The 14,109-nt window shown below is 43.5% G+C and overlaps 1 protein-coding gene across 2 annotated transcripts in view; it reads left to right on the top strand.

The window, feature by feature from the left end:
* The window catches only part of LOC129821866 (roundabout homolog 2-like), a 365,995-nt gene that overhangs the window by 118,874 nt on the left and 233,012 nt on the right, over positions 1-14,109 (top strand). The window contains exon 1 of one of the 2 annotated variants that reach the window (XM_055879571.1): positions 3,470-4,421. The exons of the other annotated variant lie outside the window; for it this stretch is intronic. Coding sequence (XP_055735546.1) covers positions 4,298-4,421 — 124 coding nt within the window. The 5' untranslated portion in view covers positions 3,470-4,297. Of the gene's footprint in view, positions 1-3,469; positions 4,422-14,109 lie in introns of those variants that run through there. 2 annotated transcript variants of the gene reach the window in all.

Here is a 14,109-nt window from a genome sequence, read left to right as displayed (position 1 = left end):
GGTGCTTAAATCTGGTGAGGGAGATATGTGTCTCCAGCTTCAGTGATTTTTGCAGTTCGTTCCAGTCATTGGCAGCAGAGGACTGGAAGGAAGGGCGGCCAAAGAGGAATTGGCTTTGGGGGTGATCAGTGAGATATAGCTTGCGGAGCGCTTGCTACCGGTGGGTGCTGCTATGGTGACCAGTGAGCTGAGATAAGGCGGGGCTTTACCTAGCAAAGACTTATAGATGACCTGGAGCCAGTGGGTTTGGCGACGAGTATGAAGCGAGGGCCAGCCAAAGAGAGCGTACAGGTAACAGTGGTGGGTATTATTTGGTGACAAAACGGATGGCACTGTGATCGACTGCATCCAATTTGTTGAGTAGAGTGTTGGAGGCTATTTTGTAAATGACATCGCCAAAGTCGAGGATCGGTAGGATAGTCAGTTTTACGAGGGTATGTTTGGCAGCATGAGTGAAGGATGCTTTGTTGCAAAATAGGAAGCCAATTCCAGATTTAACTTTGGATTGGAGATGTTTGATGTGATTCTGGAAGGAGAGTTTACAGTCTAACCAGACACCTAGGTATTTGTAGTTGTCCACATATTTTAAGTCAGAACCGGACGGGCAGGTGCGGGCAGCGATCGATTGAAGAGCATGCATTTAGTTAGACGTTTTTTTAAGAGCAGTTGGAGGCCACGGAAGGAGTGTTGTATGGCGTTGAAGCTCGTCTGGATGTTAGTTAACACAGTGTCCAAAGAAGGGCCAGAAGTATACAGCATGGTGTCGTCTGCGTAGAGGTGGATCAGAGAATCACCAGCAGCAAGAGCGACATCATTGATGTACACAGAGAAGAGAGTCGGGCCGAGAATTGAACCCTGTGGCACCCCCATAGATACTGCCAGAGGTCCGGACAACAGGCCCTCCGATTTGACACACTTAACGCTATCCTAATAGTAGTTGGTGAACCAGGCGAGGCAATCATTTTAGAAACCAAGGCTGTTGAGTCTGCCGATAAGAATGTGGTGATTGACAGAGTCGAAAGTCTTGGCCAGGTCGATGAAAACAGCTGCACAGTATTGTCTCTTATTGATGGCGGTTATGATATCGTTTAGGACCTTGAGCGTGGCTGAGGTGCACCCATGACCAGCTCTGAAACCAGATTGCATAGCGGAGAAGGTACGGTGGGATTCGAAATGGTCGATAATCTGTTTGTTAACTTATCTTTTGAAGACTTTAGAAAGGCAGGGTAGGATAGATATAGGTCTGTAGTAGTTTGGGTCTAGAGTGTCCCCCCCTTTTAAAGAGGGGGATGACCGTGGCTGCTTTCCAATTTTTGGGAATCTCAGACGATACGAAAGAGAGGTTGAACAGGCTAGTAATAGGGGTTGCAACAATTTTGGCAGTTAGAGAGGGTCCAGACAGTCTAGCCCGTCTGATTTGTAGGGGTCCAGATTTTGCAGCTCTATCAGAACACCAGCTATCTGGATTTGAGTGAAGCAGAAATGGTGGGGCTTCGGGCGAGTAGCTGTGGGGGATGCAGTGCTGTTGACCGGGTTAGGGGTAACCAGGTGGAAAGCATGGCCAGCCCTAAAAAAATGCTTATTGAAATTCTCAATTATAGTGGATTTATTGGTGGTGACAGTGTTTCCTAGCCTCAGTGCAGTGGGCAGCTTGGAGGAGGTGCTCTATTTCTCCATGGACTTTACAGTGTCCAATAACTTTTTTGAGTTTGTGCCACAGGATGCAAATTTCTGCTTGAAAAAGCTAGCCTTAGCTTTCCTAACTGCCTGTGTATATTGGTTCCTAAATTCCCTGAAAAGTTGAATATCACGGGGGCTATTCGATGCTAATGCAGTACACCACAGGATGTTTTTGTGCTGGTCAAGGGTAGTCAGGTCTGGAGTGAACCAAGGGCTATATCTGTTCCTGGTTCTACATTTTTTTGAAGGGATACCCGGGCCAGGTCGATTAGAAAGGCCTGCTCGCTGAAGTGTTTTGGAAGCGTTTGAAAGTGATGAGGGTGACCACAGCCCATTACGGATGCAGGCATTGAGGCAGTGATTGCTGAGATCTTGATTGTAAACAGCAGAGGTGTTTTTGGAGGGCAAGTTGGTTAGGATGATATCTGTGAGGGTGTTCGTGTTGACAGCTTTGGGGTTGTACCTGGTGGGTTCATTGATAATTTGTGTGAGATTGAGGGCATCTAGCTTAGATTGTAGGATGGCTGGGGTGTTAAGCATGTCCCAGTTTAGGTCACCTAGCAGCATGAGCTCTGAAGATAGATGGGGGGCAATCAGTTCACATATGGTGTCCAGAGCTCAGCTGGGGGCAGAGGGTGGTCTATAGCAAGCAGCAACGGTGAGAGACTTGTTTCTGGAAAGGTGGATTTTTAAAAGTAGAAGCTCAAATTGTTTGGGTACAGACCTGGATAGTAAGACAGAACTCTGCAGGCTATCTCTGCAGTAGATTGCAACACTGCCCCCTTTGGCGGTTCTATCTTGTTGGAAAAGGTTATAGTTAGGGATGGAAATTTCAGGGTTTTTGGTGGTCTTCCTAAGCCAGGATTCAGACAAGGCTAGGACATCCGGGTTGCGGAGTGTGCTAAAGCAGTGAACAAAACAAACTCAGGGAGGAGGCTTCTAATGTTAACATGCATTTAACCAAGGCTTTTACGGTTACAGAAGTTAACAAATGAGAGAATCTGGGGAATAGGAGTGGAGCTAGGCACTGCAGGACCTGGATTAACCTCTACTACATCACCAGAGGAACAGAGGAGATGTAGGATAAGGGTATGGCTAAAGGCTATAAGAACTGGTCGTCTAGTACGTCCGGAACAGAGAGTAAAAGCATGATGTACTTCAGTCCAGGACTGATGTTTTCAATTTCAAATTGGCTTTTTACTTTAATAGTTTTGTAAGTAAAAACAAAACATCACATTACAGACACACCTTGAAAAAAAATGGCTTTTTAACAATTCTGTAACTGGATTTATGATACAACTAGCAATCACCACACTGGCAAATTTCTTCAGACATCAGTCTATGAAGACATTTCTCCAGTCAATGAAGACATTTCTCCAGTCAGCGAAGACATTTCTCCAGTCAGCGAAGACATTTCTCCAGTCATTGAAGACATTTCTCCAGTCATTGAAGACATTTCTCCAGTCATTGAAGACATTTCTCCAGTCATTGAAGACATTTCAACAGTCATTGAAGACATTTCTCCAGCCATTGAAGACATTTCTCCAGTCACAGTGGATGTGTGTGAAAGCCTTAAAAAGCAACTTGTTAAGTGGTGTGTTGTGGCAGCTGAGGGGTTAAAAGCTTTCTCACAGGGCTCTCTGACTAAGACTGCAAGAGAGTGTGAGCCCTTGGGGCTGTCATGCCACAAACTTTTCTTCCTGGAATTAACAAGAGAAACTCATGAGTACACGTGGAGCTTCACGCAACGCAAAACAGAGAGAGAGCGACAGAGAGAGAGAAAGAAAGAGAGAGAGCAAGAGATGGGACCATGTAAAGGCACTTCCAACAGATCTCCTCTCATCCTCCCTCTCTTCTTCCTTCCTTCCTCTCCTCCTCCTCGTGCTGCTCTGCCAGTAAAGCCTGTTCCTGCTCACCTTGGCCAGGCTGATGTGGGATGCAAGCAGCTCCATGTGAATGCCTTTTCGCTCTTTAAAGAGCAGCTGTACGGCTGCCGTGGCTATCAGGATCAGGGAGTGATCTCCTTTTCTACTCGTTCCTCTCCTCCACGCTCCCCTCAGTCCTCGTGCCTGCCTGTTTGTGTTATTTCTCACCAGCAGACACTCCGCTACCCCACACACCCCTCTCCAGAGGGCAGACTGTGGGTTGCGTTCCCTCTTCTCCTCGGCTGGGCTGTGTGGGGTTCGGAGTCAGAGCGCTGAGAGATGTATTCCCTCTGAAACCCGGAGTGAGGAGGGGCAGGAAGTAACTCAGCAGCCGTAGAGGCAGCATCGGCGTCGGCAGCGGTGGCCACAGTGAGCGTGTGAGAGAGAGATTAGAGTAGTGGAGCGCTGAGCTGAGCTGTGCCATAGCGTGTTCTGTCTGGCTCCGTGCGCTCTGGTGAGGCAGGGGCGTCCAGGAGGGGAGACATGTGGCTCAGCCCAAAGCCTCAGGACCAGGACCAGTGAAGAGCAGCCCTCAGCAGCCTCTAGCAGTATGGCAGAGCCAGAGACCCACTGATGATTCCAGCCTGACTGATGCCAGCCCACGTGTGGGTTACCATGCGCCACAGCCGCGCCGCACCAGAGGGAAACATAGCCATGTGAAAGTGGACTCGGTCGAGGAGCAACTCTTGGACATGTTTTCCAGGGAAAAGTTTGTATTTTTCTCAATTTTTGAACTTGTTTTGTTTCTCTTGGTGCTGTTTGGCGGACCCGAGCTCAGCCACCAGGCAAGGACTAAAGCCAGATGGAACAAGGGGGGTAAGTGATGACCTGCTGGGATATTTGATGATTTGGTTGGTGGTCTGGGTTTGAGGTCTTTGATTCGTCTGTCGTAGACTGTGTTTATTGAGCTGATTGAGAGGTCAACGGGCACCCAATGTGAGACATCTTGGGTGGGACAGTGATGAAAACATGGATGCCATTTCCCATCATTGCCGTCCCGTGTTGCCCTTGCCCCAAGACAGAGAACACCTTTTGGCTGTAGCTAGATGCCTTTTTGCTAAATATGGTGTTTTTATTCCTTTCTCAATAGAACATGTATTTACATATTTGATCCACCAAGATCTTAAGTTTGTGTGCGTGTGTGTGTGTGCAGACTGTGGTCTGCCAGTGTGTGTTGAGTTTCACAGGGTGTGCATTTCCAGGTGGGACATAATCAAGATGTACAGTACCAAAGTGTTTAAACCAAGCGAAGGGGGGGAGGGAGAGAAAGAGGGAAGGTGCATCTTCAATCCATTTCTCAAAGCCCAGGGGAGTGTGTGACAGATAAGGCTAATCTGAACACCCAAGCATCTGGGATTCTGTGTTAAAGACCAAGATAACTAGTCGGAGGAGAGGTATTAATAATTTCCTTAACCCTCCACAGGAGCCCTCTTCTCTCTCCTCTCTCAGCGTTTAATCCACCTTGGATTAAAAGAAACCTCTAATCTTTGTGCTGCTGCTCTGATGCATCCGTGAGAAGGCTGGGAGATGCTCCCTGCAGCCCATCAGTGTTGTTAGCTCTCATGGCTCCTGTCTAGCGGAGTGTGCCTGTCTTCAAAGAGAGAGCCTCGCTCGTCACCACCACCACCCATTTAATGATTCCTCCTCTCCTGCTCGCCCGCCCGCCACTGCTCCCTTGCTCTTTGCTCATTCTCTCACCCTCCCTCCCGTCTCTCACTCATTCCTCCCCTAAGCATCGCCCTGCTGTCGTTCCTGCTCCCACACTCTCCTCCCATCCATAGAAGATCATTAATGCACAGGATTCCTGAGTTAATGACATTGACCAGTCTCTCAGATAGATGTGCAGCGTGTGCTCACACTGAGCGATGGATGAGCAGCTCCTCCTGAAGTGCCTCTTTTCTCCCCTGCCAGACTCCCATTTCACGCACGTTTAAAACATTCTTTACATGAGGGATGGGTTTTTAGACAGACAATCTCCTCACTATTCTGCCTCTGCATGAGAGAGGCTCCCAGCCATTCCAATGTGGTGTCTAGATGTGGCAACATCTGATATACCGTAGTGGTTTTACTACTATGAAGAAGCAGGCAGGAAGTTTGAGATTAAGAAATTAATTTTATAAGAACAAGTACACATACCAACCTTCTTTAAATTGGGACCATCGTCAGGGGAAAGGATAAGAAAAAACAGGGAAACCCCCTGGGTTGAGGCAGAATATCTCCAGTGTCTGAATTGTTATATGTAAAAGGGTTGAGGCAGAATATCTCCAGTGTCTGAATTGTTATATGTAAAAGGGTTGAGGCAGAACATCTCCAGTGTCTGAATTGTTATATGTAAAAGGGTTGAGGCAGAATATCTCCAGTGTCTGAATTGTAATCTGTAAAAGGGTTGAGGCAGAATATCTCCAGTGTCTGAATTGTAATCTGTAAAAGGGTTGAGGCAGAAAATCTCCAGTGTCTGAATTGTTATATGTAAAAGGGTTGAGGCAGAACATCTCCAGTGTCTGAATTGTTATATGTAAAAGGGTTGAGGCAGAATATCTCCAGTGTCTGAATTGTAATCTGTAAAAGGGTTGAGGCAGAATATCTCCAGTGTCTGAATTGTAATCTGTAAAAGGGTTGAGGCAGAAAATCTCCAGTGTCTGAATTGTAATATGTAAAAAGGTTGAGGCAGAATATCTCCAGTGTCTGAATTGTTGTATGTAAAAGGGTTGAGGCAGAACATCTCCAGTGTCTGAATTGTTATATGTAAAAGGGTTGAGGCAGAATATCTCCAGTGTCTGAATTGTTATATGTAAAAGGGTTGAGGCAGAACATCTCCAGTGTCTGAATTGTAATCTGTAAAAGGGTTGAGGCAGAACATCTCCAGTGTCTGAATTGTAATCTGTAAAAGGGTTGAGGCAGAATATCTCCAGTGTCTGAATTGTAATCTGTAAAAGGGTTGAGGCAGAATATCTCCAGTGTCTGAATTGTAATCTGTAAAAGGGTTGAGGCAGAAAATCTCCAGTGTCTGAATTGTAATATGTAAAAAGGTTGAGGCAGAATATCTCCAGTGTCTGAATTGTAATATGTAAAAAGGTTGAGGCAGAATATCTCCAGTGTCTGAATTGTTATATGTAAAAGGGTTGGGGCAGAATATCTCCAGTGTCTGAATTGTTATATGTAAAAGGGTTGAGGCAGAACATCTCCAGTGTCTGAATTGTAATCTGTAAAAGGGTTGAGGCAGAAAATCTCCAGTGTCTGAATTGTAATCTGTAAAAGGGTTGAGGCAGAATATCTCCAGTGTCTGAATTGTATTCTGTAAAAGGGTTGAGGCAGAATATCTCCATTGTCTGAATTGTAATATGTAAAAGGGTTGAGGCAGAATATCTCCAGTGTCTGAATTGTTATATGTAAAAGGGTTGAGGCAGAATATCTCCAGTGTCTGAATTGTTATATGTAAAAGGGTTGAGGCAGAATATCTCCAGTGTCTGAATTGTAATCTGTAAAAGGGTTGAGGCAGAATATCTCCAGTGTCTGAATTGTTATATGTAAAAAGGTTGAGGCAGAATATCTCCAGTGTCTGCATTGTTATATGTAAAAGGGTTGAGGTAGAATATCTCCAGTGTCTGAATTGTTATATGTAAAAGGGTTGAGGCAGAATATCTCCAGTGTCTGAATTGTTATATGTAAAAGGGTTGAGGCAGAATATCTCCAGTGTCTGAATTGTTATATGTAAAAGGGTTGAGGCAGAATATCTCCAGTGTCTGAATTGTTATATGTAAAAGGGTTGAGGCAGAATATCTCCAGTGTCTGAATTGTAATCTGTAAAAGGGTTGAGGCAGAATATCTCCAGTGTCTGAATTGTAATCTGTAAAAGGGTTGAGGCAGAAAATCTCCAGTGTCTGAATTGTAATATGTAAAAAGGTTGAGGCAGAATATCTCCAGTGTCTGAATTGTTGTATGTAAAAGGGTTGAGGCAGAACATCTCCAGTGTCTGAATTGTTATATGTAAAAGGGTTGAGGCAGAATATCTCCAGTGTCTGAATTGTTATATGTAAAAGGGTTGAGGCAGAATATCTCCAGTGTCTGAATTGTAATCTGTAAAAGGGTTGAGGCAGAATATCTCCAGTGTCTGAATTGTTATATGTAAAAAGGTTGAGGCAGAATATCTCCAGTGTCTGCATTGTTATATGTAAAAGGGTTGAGGTAGAATATCTCCAGTGTCTGAATTGTTATATGTAAAAGGGTTGAGGCAGAATATCTCCAGTGTCTGAATTGTTATATGTAAAAGGGTTGAGGCAGAATATCTCCAGTGTCTGAATTGTTATATGTAAAAGGGTTGAGGCAGAATATCTCCAGTGTCTGAATTGTTATATGTAAAAGGGTTGAGGCAGAATATCTCCAGTGTCTGAATTGTAATATGTAAAAGGGTTGAGGCAGAATATCTCCAGTGTCTGAATTGTAATCTGTAAAAGGGTTGAGGCAGAACATCTCCAGTGTCTGAATTGTAATATGTAAAAGAGTTGAGTCAGAATATCTCCAGTGTCTGACTTGTAATCTGTAAAAGGGTTGAGGCAGAACATCTCCAGTGTCTGAATTGTAATATGTAAGAGGGTTGAGGCAGAATATCTCCAATGTGTGTCTGATTGTAATCTGTAAAATGGTTAAAACAGAATATCTTCAGTTTGTGTCTTAATTGTAATATGTAAAAGGGTTGAGGCATGATATTCTCCAGTGTGTGTCCGAATTGTAATCTGTAAAGGGGTTGAGGCAGAATATCTCTACTGTGTGTCTGATTGTAATCTGTAAAATGGTTAAAACAGAATATCTTCAGTGTGTGTCTGAATTGTAATATGTAATTCAGGTGGGAAAGTAGCTCCAGTGTGATATCCCAGCAACCTTCATCCCTTGGTGAAACGGAGGCCAGTGACCTCCCCTAGTGTAATTAGGCCATGTATCCCCTGGCTATATGCTTTGTGCAGTTTGACCAATCACCCCATAGCCAAGCACAAGCTCTGCAGCCGCAGAGTTACACATGCCGAATTACAGCCCCATATCCCGTTTGAAAATAGTAATTTTAACCATGAATGTGGTGAGATCAGTGTGGAATGATTAAACATGTTATGGGTATGCTGCAATTACCTGCTTGGGATGGAGTTGGCAAAACTGCAGCTGATTTATTTAGTATTTCAGTCCAATGGCATCCAATGTCAATGTCTGTCTAGCTCGTGAATATAGAGTCACCTTGATGTAGAGGGTTGTCCTGAGTACAAGTCCATTTATATCAGTTTTGATATGGTACGGATGTAGGGTGGATGACAGATTACGGAGGTGTTACCCACTCAATGTCATCCCTCCTCTGGAAAGGCTGCATCTCCCCTCCAACCTGCATGGTATTCAGATCCCCCCCATAAGGTCCTGCATGATATGCAACTTCTCCTCATCATTCTCAGGGAACTCAGCATGCATGATCTGCCCCACAGCCCAGAACCCAGTGAATTACTGCGTCCTCTCCTTCTTACTCTTCTCCCATCCTGCCAAGCCCGCTTCCAAAACTAACCCCACACTTAGAGCCCTACGGAGGACGTCAGAGATTGAAGTGAACCTACAGGAAAACCAATTGAGTATATTACGACTCCACTTAAGGACAGTGAATGGTAATGAGAAGCAGACTGTGCTGCTCCCTGGTTGGCTGGTCAACCTGGACTAATGGGTAGACGTAACATAATAAACAAAATCAGAGACAGTCAAATTAGTATTTTATATTACACTTGGTATTGTATGTAATCATTTGTAGATGACCGAAAGTATGATATGTTATGAATTACAATTCATGTGATATGTTACAAATTACAATTCGTATGATATGTTACAAATTTAAATTACTAAAATATGTCACAAATTTGTAATACGCATGCTATGTTTACGAATTCCAATTTGTTGTGGCTAAAGTTAGCTAGGTGGTTAGGTGGCTCACGCTAATGTTAGCTAGGTGGCTAACGTTAGCTATGTAGGGGTTAAGGTTAGGCCAAGGATTCCCAAACTCAGTACTCAGGACCCCAAGAGGTACATGTTTTGGTTTTTGCCCTAGCATTACACAGCTAATTCAAATAATCAACTAATAATCAAGCTTTGATAACTTCAATCAGCTGTGTAGTGTTAGGGAAAATACTGAAACGTCCACCCCTTGGGGTCCTGAGGACTGAGTTTGGGAAACTTTATTTTGAATTTTTATTTTATTTCACCTTTATTTAACCAGGTAGGCCAGTTGAGAACAAGTTCTCATTTACAACTTCGACCTGGCGAAGATAAAGCAAAGCAGTGCGACAAAAACAACAACACAGCGTTACACATAAACGTAGAGTCAATAACACGATAGAACAATCTATGTACAGTGTGTGCAAATGTAGTAAGGTTAGGGAGGTAAGGCAATAAATAGGCCATAGTGGTGAAATAATTACGACTTAGCATTAACACTGGAGTGATAGATGTGCAGATAATGATGTGCAAGTAGAGATACTGGGGTGCAAAGAGCAAGAGGATAAGTAGCAATATGGGGATGAGGTAGTTGGGAGTGCTATTTACAGATTGGCTGTGTACAGGTACAGTGATCGGTAAACTGCTCTGACAGTTGATGCTTAAAGTTAGAGAGGGAGATATAAGACTCCACCTTCAGTGATTTTTGCAATTCTTTCCAGTCATTGGCAGCAGAGAACTGGAAGGAAAGGTGGCCAATGAAGTGTTGACTTTGGGGATGACCAGTGAAATATTCCTGCTGGAGTGCGTGCTACGGGTGGGTGTTGCTATGGTGACACGTGAGCTGAGATAAGGCGGGGCTTTACCTAGCAAAGACTTGTAGATGATCTAGAGCCAGTGTGTTTGGCGACGAATATGAAGCGAATATGAAACGAATATGAAGCCAACGAGAGCATACAGGTCGCAGTGGTGGGTAGTATATGGGGCTTTGGTGATAAAACGGATGGCACTGTGATAGACTACATCCAGTTTGCCGAGTAGAGTGTTTTAGGCTATTTTGTAAATGACATCGCCGAAGTCAAGGATTGGTAGGACAGTCAGTTTTACGAGGGTATGTTTGGGTGAAGTGAAGGAGGCTTTGTTGCGAAATAGGAAGCCGATTCTTGATTTAATTTTGGATTGTAGATGCTTAATGTGAGTTTGGAAGGACTATGCCCTAACCTTAAAACCAAGGACCGAGTTTTTGGAAACGCTGGGTTAGGGGTTAAGGTTAGGTTAATGTAAGGGTAAAAGTTGCTATTTAGATTTGAACACTTAACCTTTGGGTTGCTAGATGTTCACATTAAATGCTAACCCATCCACCCCGACCAACCTCCTTTAGTTTTTGCCTTAAGTAACCGTCTGTCTTATGTAACCATGCCCCGGATTTTCGTTTACCATGTTACGTCTTGTCTATGAGACCAGCTAGGGCTGGTTGAGAGGGAGGGAGAGAGGAAGGCTTTGCTGAGATATCACAGACTGAGCTCCACGTACAACAGATGAAAAGTGAGCTCACTCAGGTTCTGGAGGCTCATTTTTCCTGCTGGCTCCGACCCCTGACTTACTAAAGAGAACCCAGCTGAGGCAACCCCTGGAAGAGTAGTACTACACCACAACAGACTACAGTATGCAATGCACTGCTCTCCTTATCTCTCTATATCTCTCCCTCTCTCCCCCCACCTTTCTCTCTCTCTTTCTCCCTCCCCTCACTCTCTCTCAGCTCTCCTGTGACTGAGTGTCTGTGTTGAGGATGCGAGAAGGAAGAGGAGATTTATAGAGCAGGTTTTGTAGAAGAGTTATGAATTTTCCATCAACTTCCTGCCCATATGGTGTCTAGTATCACACATTGGGCCAAGCCGCCATGACAAGAACAGGGAGGTCCATTATTCAATAGGTAGACAAGTGATATCAAACACGTGTGAGGGAAATTGTGTTCTTCATTTATTTTGTTGTGTTCCCTGGGCATTGAGTACCTCACATCATACAACTCTAGAGTTGATGCAGTTCAGTGTTTTTTTTCATGATGGATTTCTTTGACTGAATGTGTTTCTCTGTGTTTCTCTGTATGAGGTAGACTCTTCACACACCAGGGCAGGATGTACTGTGGCTTGACTGGATTGGTATTATATCGTACCTCTATATTCTGCAGTACCTCTATATTCTATAGTACCTCTATATTCTATAGTACCTCTATATTCTATAGTACCCCTATATTCTATAGTACCTCTATATTCTGCAGTACCTCTGTATTCTATAGTACCTCTATATTCTGCAGTACCTCTGTATTCTATAGTACCTCTATATTATATACTATATTCTATAGTACCTCTATATTCTGTAGTACAGTAGATCTATATTATACAGTATAATTTGTCATTTTTATTAGGATCCCCATTAACTAACGTCGTAACGTATTATCCATTCACACAATGTGAAAATTTGAATTTTGAACATGAATACCGTCCAAAACGTTTGTATTTAGTGAAAGTGTACTGAACGTTTTGAGTGTGTTTTGATTAGGATGAGTAATATGAAATGCTGCCAGGGCCAGTGACAGGGTCCAGGATTCTTCAATAAAAAATAAATCAAAGCAGAGAACAATAAACCTCTATTTAATTAAACAGAAACAGAACCATTTGTTTTTTGGAGCTATTATAGACTTGAGAGATGGAATTACTGATGAAATAAATGTGTAAAGCACCATAGCTTTGGATAGCTCTACTCTCCCTCCCCAGGTCTACCCCCCACCGTCATACAGTACACCATAATTGCCTCATTCCACTCACACTCTCTCTAATGAAGCCTCCATCTAATTGCAGTGGAAATTGCACCTAACAATAACAGTCTTTAATGGGTGAGTTTCAGACTGTAAATATGACACTATAGTGTGATGGATAGGAGCAGGTGGGTTTTACTGCCAGATACGCTTTCACTCCGGCCTTTTTATCCTTGGCTACAGCGCAGGGACTGTGGTGACTTTACAAGGGTGCATACTCACATTCACTGCCGCAAGTGCACACACACACACACACACACACACACACACACACACACACACACACACACACACACACACACACACACACACTTAAAACATACCTTGTTGACTGGAAAACCATTAAGGGCAATATAGACGGGTTGGTTGTTCAGAAACAAAACAGACGTGTGCGTAACTATTGGTCAAAATAGACAGAGTTGGCTTAGATTGTTGACAACATGTAAGCTATATTTGGCCAAAAATGTTTATTGAAAACATAAATACATTTGCAGAATGAGCACTTGTTGTCTCTCAAATACATCGTTGCAGTTGTTGGTTAGCTAGAAGATTTTAGCCATATTAGCATTGACAAGAAATCAGTCAAAACACCTCAAAACAAGACACGGTATCAAGAACATGATGAAACAAACTAAAATGAGCCACTTACGATTCCCCAGATGGCAGTTTCTTGTCATTGTTGCTAACAATCTGGCCATCCAGAATCACATCAACACGCTGACTTCTGCCCCATGGAAGCACACACATAGTTCACGTGACTTTGTCAGCTAACCCATCTATGAAGTAAGGTTCAATTACAGACTGTATAAGTCTCTGCTCTCTGTAATAATTGTCAGTTCTCTATGCCTAGTACTGTTATGAACGTCAGCCATTGCTGTTCCTTTATCTTTGCATTATTCAGTGAATCCCCAGCACATAGAGGGTGTTTTCCCCTGCAGTTAGCTGACTCTCATAGATCATGTGGAAGGAATGCACGGGGTGACCTCATATACTGGCATTTGCATCTTATGGAATTGATGATGATGGCAATGTTGTTGTTGATGATGACGGTGATGGAGAACATCATCTTTCTTGTTGCGGTGATATTGTTGACTTGTCTTTTTTTCAAGTAAACCAATGCCATTTTAACAATATTTTTCTCATCCCTGGTTCAAATCTCTTTTAGATAACAATCCAAGACATCCCAATATGCCTTTGGAGAAAGTTGTCTTTGTCCTAGTGTATTTTTTTCTGCTGTTGCCAAGGTGATGACGCTGCCAGGGTCAAAAACAGCAATCCTCAGAGTGGACATAACACTTATGCTTCTCTCGTTTCTTTCCTTTACCAGTCTTTCTCTCTTACTCGCTCCTTTTACAGACTTGCTTTCTCTCCCCTCCATCTTTCTCTCTCTCTCCCTCTCCCCCTCTCTCCCTCCCTCCCCAATCTCTCTTTGCTCTCTGCAATAAAACTTTAAAGAGATAAGAAGCTTTTTTTACTATTTCAGGGTCACCATTATCCTGAATAATGCATTGACAGGTGAAGAGGAGTTTGAGTTCTGTGGAGGATAGAAGCACAGGCTTCAATTAAATTATACATTATTATTATACACAGCTGGCAAGCCTGGCGTGGCGTACGATGACTCTCGCCTCTATATGTTCCATGTTTCTGTCTTGTCCAATATTGTGTGTGGAGCAACAGCAGATTATTGTTCCAGTAGACCTGGCCTGGGATGCAGATGAGACAGACTGGATGGTA

This window comes from Salvelinus fontinalis, chromosome 24, assembly GCF_029448725.1.
Source record: "Salvelinus fontinalis isolate EN_2023a chromosome 24, ASM2944872v1, whole genome shotgun sequence".
Taxonomy (NCBI): Eukaryota; Metazoa; Chordata; class Actinopteri; order Salmoniformes; family Salmonidae; genus Salvelinus; species Salvelinus fontinalis.
Note: the sequence above shows the minus strand (reverse complement) of the source record. Positions and strands in the feature narration are given on the sequence as shown.